The 11,523-nt window shown below is 59.3% G+C and overlaps 1 protein-coding gene across 1 annotated transcript; it reads left to right on the top strand.

Annotated features, from left to right (window-relative positions):
- Window positions 1-5,742: 5,742 nt before the first annotated feature.
- On the top strand, window positions 5,743-11,519 carry EMILIN3 (elastin microfibril interfacer 3). Its single transcript, XM_046679177.1, has 4 exons — window positions 5,743-6,069; window positions 7,436-7,558; window positions 8,753-8,976; window positions 9,253-11,519. The coding sequence occupies exons 1-4, from the start codon at window positions 5,903-5,905 to the stop codon at window positions 11,037-11,039; spliced, it is 2,301 nt and encodes a 766-aa protein (XP_046535133.1). The 5' UTR covers window positions 5,743-5,902; the 3' UTR covers window positions 11,040-11,519.
- Window positions 11,520-11,523: the final 4 nt, after the last annotated feature.

Below are 11,523 nucleotides of genomic sequence, written 5' to 3'. Positions count from 1 at the left end.
TCTGTCCTGAAAGCCACTGGGATCCAGCCCGTGTTCCCCTCCCCACCCCACTTCCCGATCCCTGTCAATCTGGTGGGTGACCGTGGCAGTGGCTGCCTCCCTGGCACCCCGCCTCCAGTGCGTGCTCCACGCGGTGGCAGCCAGGGGACATTTTTCAAGACAGCTCTGTATGCATCATTCCTCTGCTATAAAGTCCAGACTTCACTAGAGTATTCAAGGCCCCTCTTGTCTGGCCTCTGCCAAGCTCTCTTGGGGCCTGCTCCCCTCCCCGACTGCCCCTAGCTCTGCAGGGTTCCCCAAACACACTGGGCTGTCGCCTGCCTCCATGCCTTGCACGTGCTGCGCCCACCGCCTGGGATGTTTCCTCCCCAAGGGTGAACTCCAGCGCAGCCTGTTTGGGGAGACATCTCTGACCCTTTCTCCCACCCCAGGTACTTCTTCCTCTGTGAACCCATGGCTCCCTATGGTCCTTGACCGTAATGAGTATCATATGCATTGTCCCTCTCTGCTTGGAGGTCTGTCTCCCTGTCTTGAGCCAAAGACAGGGATTCAGGAACATGTGATTTATTAAGGGAGGACTCTCAGGAGAAACACAATAGTGAGGGAGAGAGGGAAGCAGGCGAAGGAAGAGGCAGAGCAAGAGTGGGGTCTCAGATACAGTCGAGATGTGGCCTGACCCAGGGAGGCCTGGAACAGAAAACGTACTGCTGAGCTGTCCCCTTGAGGCGAGGGGGCCAGCCTTTCATATCCCTGTATCATCCAGTCAGTGGCTGTAGGGTAGGAGGGTTGTAACTTCCCAGGGGAGGTGGCTCTCATCAGCTGAGGGCAATTCGCAGAAGGGGCACCTGTGGGCATTAGCAGTCATTGCTCCTGCAATGGAGGAATGATGGGTGCTCTGGCCTGGCAAGGGGGTCTGGTGGGGTACCAGAGGGGGACCTCTACAGTGTTCTGAACGAGTGAGGAGTATGTGGGTTCTTGGTCCATCCCACACTGACCTTCCCCAAGCCCACAGCTGGGCTGCTGCCCTTGGAGAAAGTCCTGCCCATGGCCTGAGGGTTAAGTCGCCACTTCAGTGAGCAGAAAGAAGCCCAGACATCCATCCCCTGGGGAAGGACTCTTGAGTCCTACCCTCTTCACCAAGCATCTCTTATGTGCCCAACTGAGTGGATGGGAGCTTTAGCCAATGTTCTCATTTAGTCCTCATAGTAACCATTTTACAGAGTGGAAGACAGAGGCTCAGAGGGGTGAAGTGTCTCCATGAAGATCATGCAGCTTGTGAGTAGAAGAGCTGGGATTCAAACCCAGGTCTGAGTGACTCCCCATCTGGTTCCGTTCCCCAACCTGTGAATGGCCTCAGAGGCAGGTCCTTCCTGCCCACCATAAGAGACTGGCAAGTCCAGGGTCATCTCTCTGCCCCACAACAAGGCTCAGCTAAACTCAGGGTCCCCAAGGGCCTCATCTGGTATTTGCAATAGTTGGGAGGCCTGCGCATGTATTTTGCATGTGATTTGCATAATGATTGCATCTGGTTTGCATATGTCCATGTTGAGAGCCCATCAGCGATGCACAATTTTTAAGTTGCTTCTAAGCAACTCTCACTCAATGGAAGTCCATCTGGGCTTCACAGAGTCCAGTTTCCATGATTTCTGGACTCCTTTGAGGCCCTCACCTTGGGGTTGCACATCTGCCCCTCCCAGAGTCCTGGAGACGCCCGTGCTTCTGCCAAGTTGGAAGGGGTTGCTCCAAACCCCTGCCGCAGAAATGTGTGTGGATTTGACAGTAACCCTTTACGATGGTGTGGATATAATCAAAATGTCAACTGGGCTTTGAGCACGCTGATGTTTATGTTGAGGAGAGAGGGAGCCAGGGCACAGAGCCTTGCTATACAGAACTTCCTGAGGTGGCGCCATGTGTAGGGAGGCTGAGCTGTGCATGCTCAGAAGAAAGGAGATATGGTGGGGGTGGTGGGCAGAGACAGCGGGCTGGTGGAGTCAGGAGCCTACATCCTAGGGCCGGTCCCTCTACCACTTGGCTCTAGGGGTGTGCTTCTCCGAGTGGCAGGGGCCTCCTCTGCAGGGGAAGGGCTTGTGTCAGAAAGCTGGCAGTTTCAGTGCTTTCTGTTTCTGTCTCTTTTAAGGGAACTACATTCCACAAAACTTTGTGAGGCACTCAATGATCTTATGTGGTGGGTCTTGATGAAAAAGGAGAGAACATCCTGGGTGAGGCTGGAGAGGGGAGAGGAGCTTCCTTGGATTCTGAGAAGTGCACAGAGGCAGGGCAGTGATATCCCAGGCGAGTGGGCTGCCAAGCACCAGAGCCACGTGGTAACTCACGACCACCAAGCCCGCCTCTCTGCAGCTTCCTGGGATCTATTCTCTCATCTTCTCTGCCCCCAAGAGCCAGTTCTTTCCTTCTGCTTCAGGAAGCCCCTGGAAGGAGGGAAACTCCAGTGTCTGGCAGAGCTTCCCACTCATGTGCCATCACTGTGTGTGGAAGTGGTATGGGAGGTAGACTGAGTGTGTCCAGATATGGCCAGGCATGTCCCTGTGAACAGAAAGCGTGATCCTGTGAGTGACCCCCCTCAGCCCGCCTCCATCCAGGTGTGGAAACTTCAGTCTCAGTGGGGGGAGGACATGACTGCCTCCCTCCCCTGCCTCTGGCCTCCCTAGGTTTCCTGTCTGGCAGATGCAAAGTGGCCTCACCATCTATGGAGGAGACCCCAGCATCTGGCAGGATCCAGCCAAGACCTTGAGCATCTCCCCCACGGACGTCCTCTATCCCTACCAGGATGGGGCCCAGTGCTGGCCCCCCAAACTGTTCCAATTAAAGAGGAAGCGTAGTGTTTGATGTCAGCCACCTGGGAAAGGGGGAAGCAGGGTCCCACTGTCCTTTCAGCTCTCTGTTATGTGAATTTCTCCAAGTTCGGACAGGGTCCAGCCTCCTCCCTGGGAGTCGTGGGCCCCACATCTGGGCTGGGGAAGGGAGTGAGGAAGGGGTGGGACCCCTTGGAAAAGGATCACAGCTTCTGGGGAGGGGAGGGGGTCTCCTCCCAGAGCTGGCTGGGCAGAGCTGCGGGGCAGTCAGAACCCAGCAGAGGGTGAGGAGGGGCCTCTCCTCGTCTCCCCCTCAGACGTCTCTTGCTTCCCGAGAAGCGGAAATTCAGTGGTTACAAGATCAAGAGCATGTTATGGATACTGTGTATCTTGCCCCAAGCAAAATGGCTCATGACATCTCCGTTAAAGGCTGGAGATTATAATAGCACATTTGGTGGGTTTATGGCAAAGGATGAAAGGCTGTCTTAGATGGGCATCTTTTGCTTGCTGGGATCAGAAACCTGGTCGAGCTAGCTTAAGTGAAGTGGGTTATTGGAAGCAGACAGGGGAAGTCAGTTACCAAATGACTCAGCACACTTCCCCCTGAGTACCACGGCCCCTCAACTCCACCTCACTCTTCTCTGGCGAATTCTCTTCCTCAGTTTCCCTTTAACTCCTGTAGAGCTACAGCATGCCATAGTCTGTCCTCTCACCACCCCTCAGAGACCCTGTAGTGGGTTGAATAGCATCCCCCTAAAATTCCTGTCCACCTAGAACCTTAGACTGTGGCCTCATTTGGAAATAGGGTCTTGGCAGATAAAATTACTTCAGATGAAGTCAAACTGAATTAGAATTACAACAGTGCCATCCAGTTGGTTCCAACTCCTAGTGACCCTGTGTCCAGCAGAGTGGAACACTTCCCGGTCTTTTTGCTCCATCCTCTCACCTTCTTGCGCTGTATCAGACAATGCTCTGCTGCTATTCATAGGGTTTTCGTGGCCAATTTTTTCATAATTGGGTGGTCAGTTCTTTCTTCCTAGTCTGTCTTACTCTAGAACCCCTGCTGAAGCCTGTCCACCATGGGTGACCTTGCTAGTATTTGAAATAGTGGTGGCATAGCTTTCAGCATCACAGCAACACGCAGCCACCACAGTATTATAGCCAATAGATGGGTAGTGTGGTTCCCTGACTGGAAACGAACCCAGGCCATGGTAGTGGGAGTGCCGAATCTTAACAACTAGACCCCCAGTGGTGGCTTAGACTGGGCCCTAAATTCATTGACTGGTGTCCTTATAAGAAGAGGAAAGGACACGGAGACACACACAGAGAGAAAGGCCATGTGAAAAAGGCTATGTAGACACAAGAGAGAAGGCCACATCAAGACAGAATCAGACATTGGAACGATGCAGCTACAAGTCACAGAGGGCCAAGGATTGCCAAGAGCCCCCAGAAGCTAGAAGAGGCAAGGAAGGATTCTTTCCTAGAGTCTCTGGAAGGAGTATGGCCCTGCTGCCACCCTGACTTCAGATTTCTAGTTTCCGGGATTGTGGGAGAAGAGATTTGTGTTATTTTAAGCCACCACGTTTGTGGTACAATTTGTTACAGCAGCCTTAGGAAACAAACACAGCCCCCACTTGGAAGCCGGATCCCCTCAGCCTCCATATGAATTCCAAAGCCCCCAAGAAAGAAGAGTTGGCTTGCTGAGGTCACGCATCTGCCTCATGGGACCCACAAGCACCTGTGGCTGGGAGAGGGCAGGGGTACAGACGTAGGTTTCAGAGCCACCTCATTCCAGCACTCTTGGTGTCATCACTTTACCCAAAGGGTGTGGATTCACACCTCAAAGTCAGCGTGGAGGGAGGTCCCTCCAGGTGTGCCTCAGTGTGCCGTGCCTTCCACACACCTATATCTACTTGGGTAAAGACACAGAAGACTCTGGTTACCTGTGTGGATGAGAGGAAGCCAGGAAGAAGTGCCACTCTGTTGGATGACAGAATCAGGATTCAAAAGGCTCTTTGCAGGTTAGCAAGTCAACAAGGTGTTAATTGAAGATGACTGTAAAGGCCAGCTCTTGCATTCCAGGAGTCAACTTCATAAGGGAAATATGGAGGAAGCCTGACTTAACAGCAGCTCCTTGGGAGAAAGACCTAAAGGTTTTCTTTGACCAGACGCTAACAATGAGCCAGTAGTGCGGTCTAACTGGCTGAGAGTTGCACAAAGAGAAGCAGAGCATCCTTGGTTGGGCTGGAGAGGTGATGCGTGTTTGGGGCTCGATGCAACCAATACCTAAGAGAGACAGAGATAACATTGACCCTAACGGGGAACCAGAGGGATGGCCCGGCCACTGCGTTGCGGAGGGTTAGAGATCGGGGAGGGGTTCAGATGCCCGGGGAAGGATCAGCAGAGTCAGCTGTGGCGGGCACCTCCAGACAATGACGGTGCAAGGAGGCAGAGCTAGCCAACAGGGGACGGTCTGGGGCCTATTCCAAGGAGGTGGCTGGGGAGGTGTTGCAGGCGCGCCCCAAAACACGGTCATCTCAGCTCCAGAGCCCTGGACCGCGGTCCCCGGGCGCACACCGGCTTTTAAGACCACTGTGTGTCCTGCGGTGGGCAGCTCTTGGAGAGCCCCGCGCCCCGGCCTGCTCCAGCGGTCTGTCTCTGCCTTTCGCCCGGTGCATGCGGGCGACGGCGGTGGGTGGGTGTGTTTTGGGGCCTCCCACAGCGCGACGGCCTGCGCCCCTGCCACTTCGGGGCTGCTCCCTTCTTAACCTCTTGCTTGCAGGCGGCCCCTCGGGCGTCAGCTCAGAGCTGGGGCGGGGGGCTGGCGGCGGAGAGGGGGCTGGCGGAGGAGAGCGACGCGGCCCCAAGTTTATGCTAATCCGCGCAGAGCCCGCCTCCCGCCTCCCCTCCGCGGCCCCAGCCGCGAGCAGCGCCGGCCACTCCGCGGGACGCAGCCGCTGCGAAGCGCCAGGCGGCCGGGCCAGCGAGCTCCGGGGGCCGCAACTGGCGGGGGGACCCGGGCGGGCGAGCGGCCGGCGGACACCCGGCGGGGGTTCCCGCGCGGGGCCAGGTGGAGACCCGGGGCCGCGATGGGCCGCCGCCGCCTGCCGGTCTGGCTGTGCGCCGTCGCAGCGCTGCTCTCGGGGGCGCAGGCCAAGGGCACTCCGCTTCTCGCGCGGCCCGCGCCGCCCGGTGCCTCCCGCTACAGCCTCTACACGACGGGATGGCGCCCGCGGCTGCGCCCAGGGCCGCACAAGTAAGCGCGGGCCGCGCCGCGGGCGGGAAGCGGGAGGGATGGGGCGCGGGCGGCGCGGCTCCCACCTGCCTGGCCCGCGCGCGGGGGCGGCGAGGCGCCGGGCACCCAAGGCCGCGGCGCAGAGGGGGCGGTGCCCGGGCCGAGCCCCCGGCCAGGCGGGCGCCCCACGCTCCGGGAGGCTGCGGGACTGGCGAAGAAAATAAGCCGAGGGGGCCTGGCGCGGCGGCTGGGATCCTGGCAGTGCCCGCGGAAACCTTTCCAGCGAAGTAACATTTTCCAGCTGCGCTGTGTGCAAACTCCGGGCGCAGCGGACCAGGTGGAGGGAGAGGAGGGAAGGCGGTCCGCGCAGGGAGCACGCGGGCCCACATCCCTCTCCCGCGCCGGGGCCTCCCATCCCTCCCCTGCCCCGCCAGGTAGGCGATGGAGCCATGCGCCCGAAGCCCGCCCACTCCCTCAGTCAGCCTGGCCCCAGGAACCCTTTGGGAGCCCCAGTGTGGCTGGGCCCGCAGAGCTGGTGGGGGCCCCTGGGTCTGGGGTCCGTCTTGTGGCTCCAGGGCCCAACAGCAGTCCAGAGGTGGTCAGCTTATGCCAGGCAGCCGCCTTCCCGGCCCCTGTGGCCTGTGAGGGGGGCTGCTGGCCCTCCCCTGCCTCAGCTTCTGGTGTTTAGCAGGCAGGGGCTTGTGAACTGGTCTGTCAGGTGAGTTAGGGGCTCTGCCTGGGGTGCTGCCAAATTTGTACTGTAACTGAATTTGAGAAATACTGTAGGAAGAGAGTGTCCAGCCCATAGCTGACACTCAGTGGGCCTGGGCACATCTGAGCAGGCTTCCTGGAGGAGGCAGTACAAGAAGCGATCTGAGAATAAGCAACCAGAAGCAGAGGCAGGGGCCAGAAAACTACAGGGTGGATGCATTTCCCCAGGAGTCAGTCAAGGGAAGAAGGAGAAGTGTGGTCGCAAAGACTAACCTGGGATCTCAGAAGCCTCAATACCAAGATAAGGAGTTGAGAAGCAGTGAAGGAGTTGGAGGAGGTTGGGGAATGTGGCAGGTGCTTGAGGGGCAGCCCAGGGTGGGCCTCTTCTCCAGGCAGGGAGAGCAGAGATCAGACGATGGGAACGGCAGCCACTCCAGGCTCCTGGTTCAGTATAATCGTAGCCCACTGACCAACCCACTATGGAAGCTGGGATTGGAGAGAGTAGCAGTGGGGTTGGAGCCCAGGCCAGGGGTCCTCGTTCCCAGGAACAAGGAGAAGGGGCAGAAGAGAGATGGGGGTCTGGTCTGCTGAGGCCCACAGATGGGGGAGGGGGAGCAAGAGCCTCAGTTGGCTTGGCCCTGGCCATGTGGTTCAAGGATGCCATCCTCCCCTGCAGGGCCCTCTGTGCCTACGTGGTGCACAGGAATGTGACCTGTATCCTACAGGAGGGAGCAGAGAGCTACATAAAGGCTGAGTACCGGCAGTGTGGATGGGGGCCCAAGTGCCCCGGGACAGTCACGTGAGTGCACCCCTATCTCACCCACTCGGAATCCCTGGGCACAAGCCCCAGGCCTGCCTTCAGCTGGGAGCAGCCAACTCCATCCACAAGGGCTGGAACTCCTTGGACTCCACAGAGCTACCCTAGCCCCCACACAGGCTAGATGGAGGGGGCCAGGGAAGAGTCAAGGGCAGCTCAGGTTGGAGCCCACAGCGGGGACCAGGGGAGGTTCCCAGGGAGAAGCAGCACAGGCAAGGAAGAAGCAGCAGAGGCAAAAGAGGGTAGGGGAGGAGGGGAGATGGGGAGAGCAGAGGGCCACACTGGCAATGGTTGATGCCAAAGGGTGCAGGCCCAGGGAGGGCTGTGGTGACCGTGGAGAAGGCAGGCCAGGGGTGAGGGAATGGAAGCCAGATTGTCGGGGTTTGGCCAGACAGGTGGGGCTTTGTGAGGACTTGTAGTATTGCACACATGTGTGATGCACAGGTCTGTACTTGGAGAGGTTCAAGCGCATGTCTGAAAACAAACCTGTTTGCTCCAGTGTGTTGTTGGGTGAACAGGTACATGGCTGAACAGGTGAGGGAGTGGCCCATGGTGAGCACTGCCCTGCCCCCCTGGGTTTTCCCCTCTGTGCTCAAAATCAGAGGTGCCCTACCGCCACCCTCCGTGAGCAGAGCCGGGTTCCCAGAGTAGACTAAGGAGGAGCGGGGAGAACTAAGGGGAGCTGCTGGGAGCCAAGAGTGGCCCCCAGGCAGTGAGAAGGGCTGCCTGCCTCAGCTCTGGTGCAGTACCCCTCACCCACCCATAGGAGAGGGGCTGGGGTTTTGTCAGAATTCTTCAAGGTCCCACCAAAGCCAGAGTGGAATTTCTGATGGTAGTATGAGCCAGAGGGGGTCCAGGGGTCTTGGGAGTGTTGGGGCTAAATCCCTGCTAGCCTTGTCCCCAAGCAAACAGGAGGGGCTGGGGCCTCTACCTGCGCCCTCCCCTGACACATCTCTGAGCCTCTGTAAGGCCTACTTCCACCCCACCACCCCATCACCTTAAGCACAGAAAAAGGAAAAATGCTGGCGGTGTTATGGAGGCGACGAGACATTTAGACCTTATGCAAGTGTCTGAGAGTGGCCTTGAATACCAGCCAGGGGGCAAGGGCACCTGCCAGGAGGCAAGAGGCTCAGCCCACAGGTACAGGGCTCTGCCTTCTCCCCATCCCCGGTCCAGGTACCGTGCAGTACTCAGACCCAAATACAAGGTTGGCTACAAGACGGTGACGGACCTCGCCTGGCGTTGCTGCCCCGGCCTCGCTGGAGAAGGCTGCCCTGAGCACCTCACGGACCACGAGACCACCCCACCCCAGCCAGAGCCTGAGCCCCAGATTCCCTCTGGGCATCTGGGCCCAGGTCCCAGGCCCCCTCCTTCTAGCAGAGCAGCCCCCAGCCCCCACGGTGAGTCTGCCTGTAGGGACCCTTCCAAGCTGATGGGGTTTCTTGGGGGAGGTGGGGAGGGAACTGACCCAGGATGGCTGAGCTCTGGCAGGGCTGGAGAAGATGCAGCTCATGCTGGGCATGAGGCTGGGCCCCCAGGGCCCCCTCCCAAAGCTGAGGAAGCTGTGCCCTGCCAGAAGGTCAGCTTAGAAAAAAGTCTCTTGGGTGGCCTGGCAACAGGACAAGCTGAGAGCCAGGCCAGTGATGACCCCGGGCTTCTTGCCTCCTCATTCCCAGGAAGGAAAGGCCCCGGGCTGTTTGGCGAGCGGCTGGAACGCCTGGAGGGTGATGTCCAGCGCCTGGCACAAGCGTATGGTACCCTCAGCGGCCTGGTGGCCAGCCATGAAGACCCCAACAGGATGACTGGTAACCCCAGGGCTCCTGCTGTCCCTGTGGGCTTTGGGGTCATCCCCGAGGGGTTTGTGAACCCTAGAGACAGAGCTGGACGGCCACTCACACCTCCCCTGGACGAGATCTTGAGCAAGGTGACGGAGGTGAGCAACACGCTCCGGACCAAGGTGCAGCTGCTGGACGAGGTGCACGGGCTGGCCCTTGGCCACGAGGCTCACCTGCAGCGGCTGCGGGAGGCCCCCCCATCTCCACTCACCTCCCTGGCACTGCTGGACGAATACATGGACCGACGGCTGCACCGACTCTGGGGGAGCCTGCTGGACGGCTTCGAGCAGAAGCTACAAGGTGTTCAGAGTGCGTGCGACCTGCGGGTACAGGAGGTCCGGCAGCAGTGCGAGGAGGGCCAGGCGGCCAGCCGGAGGCTGCACCAGAGCCTGGATGGCAGGGAGCTGGCTCTGCGCCAGGAGCTCTCCCAGCTGGGTACCCGGCTCCAGGGTCTGAGTGTGGCTGGCGGGGGCAGCTGCTGCAGCCAGCTGGCCTTGATCAGTGCCCGTGTGGACAACCTTGAGAGGAACCTGCAGGCAATCACAGAGACCCAAAGGGGCCATGGCCCCCCCACCAGGGATGAGCTCACGCGGCTCTCTGCTGCCATGCTCGAGGGGGGTGTGGGTGGGCTGCTTGAGGGCCTGGAGACCCTCAATGGGTCGGAGAGTGGAGTGAGGGGCTGCTGTCTTGGAATGGAGGAACGGGGATGGGGTGTGCGTGGCTTCAGGACCATGCTGGAAGAGCGTGTGCAGAGCCTAGAGGAGCGCCTGATGACACTGGCTGGGGAGCTAAGCCATGACAGCACCCCACCAGGCAGGTCGGCACGACCCCTGGTGCAGACAGAGCTGGCCGTACTGGAACAACGGCTGGTTTCCCTGGAGACCTCGTGCACCCCCAGCACCACCTCAGCCATCCTGGACAACCTCGTGGCAGAGGTGAAGGCCTGGCAGAGCCGGAGCGAGGCCCTCCTACGCCAGGTAGCCAGCCACACAGCCCTGCTCCAGCAGCTCAATGGCACTGTGGCCGAGGTCCAGGGGCAGCTGGCAGAAGCAACAGGCAGCTCACTCCAAGGTGAGATCACCCTGCTTAAGGTCAATCTGAATTCTGTGAGCAAGTCACTCACAGGCCTCAGTGACTCCGTCAGTCAATACTCTGATGCTTTCATGGCTGCCAACACATCTCTGGACGAGCGGGAACGCAAGGTGGAGGCCGAGGTCCACGCCATCCAGGAGCAGGTCAGCAGCCAAGGCTCACGGCTTCGGGCTGGCCACAGGCAGGTCCTGAGCCTGAGGGGGGAGCTGGAACAACTCAAGGCCGGTGTGGCCCATGTGGCCGGTGGGCTAAGCCGCTGCCAGGACACAGCCCAGGAACTCCAGCATGCAGTGGGCCACTTCAACCAGAGGGTGGCCCAAGTGGAGAGTGTGTGTGGGAAGCTGAGCCTGCTGGTTGTAGGCTTGGACAGCTTGCCCACTGAGTCACTTAGGCCCAAGGAGGGCCTGTGGGGCCATGTGGACCAGCTGAATCGTACGCTGGCCCAGCACGCACAGGACATCGCCCGCCTCCGAGATGACCTACTGGACTGCCAGGCCCAGCTAGCTGAGCAGGCACGGCCAGGGCAGGCTGACTAGGCTGGCTGGACAGGACCCAACCCCCAGATCCCACCAACCCTGGGGACATCACCCCAGAGCCCAGATGATGCCTCCAAGCCTCCCCTGGCCAGCATGGATGCCACTTCAGAGGCCCTTGAAGGAATAGTCTTGGTTCAGCTCCATGTGACTGTCCCAGGCACCAATATCCATGCTCAGTGCTGCACCAACTGGACAATTCAGGAAAGCACTCAGGGCAAGTACATCATGTCTGAGGGCCAGTGTGGACCTAAGAAACCTCAATCCAGTCTGCAAATTGCTCTTCTGCAGATACACCAGAGTTGGCACCTGTGCAAAGACCTACAGGTCCATTCTTAGCCCGTGGTCTGCCCGCAGCTCCCTTCGCCTGCAGGCAATAGCCTCTGGCCTGGGGAGGCTTTTGGTCCCGTTGTCCCCGACTTCTCTCCCCAGCCATCTGGGCTCAGTCTCTGCAGGAAGGTGCTGCCCTCTGGCACTGTCCTCACAC

This window comes from Equus quagga, chromosome 12 (assembly GCF_021613505.1).
Source record: "Equus quagga isolate Etosha38 chromosome 12, UCLA_HA_Equagga_1.0, whole genome shotgun sequence".
Lineage (NCBI taxonomy): Eukaryota > Metazoa > Chordata > Mammalia > Perissodactyla > Equidae > Equus > Equus quagga.
The sequence above is the reverse complement of the archived record's forward strand: the minus strand, read 5'-3'. Positions and strand labels throughout refer to the sequence as shown.

Excerpts from the sequence above, each read along its gene's own strand:
- EMILIN3 (XM_046679177.1), top strand. The coding sequence starts at position 5,903 with ATGGGCCGCCGCCGCCTGCCGGTCTGGCTGTGCGCCGTCGCAGCGCTG. Across the intron at positions 6,070-7,435 it reads CTGCGCCCAGGGCCGCACAA|GGCCCTCTGTGCCTACGTGG; the intron begins GTAAGCGCGGGC and ends CCTCCCCTGCAG. Across the intron at positions 8,977-9,252 it reads AGCAGCCCCCAGCCCCCACG|GAAGGAAAGGCCCCGGGCTG; the intron begins GTGAGTCTGCCT and ends CCTCATTCCCAG.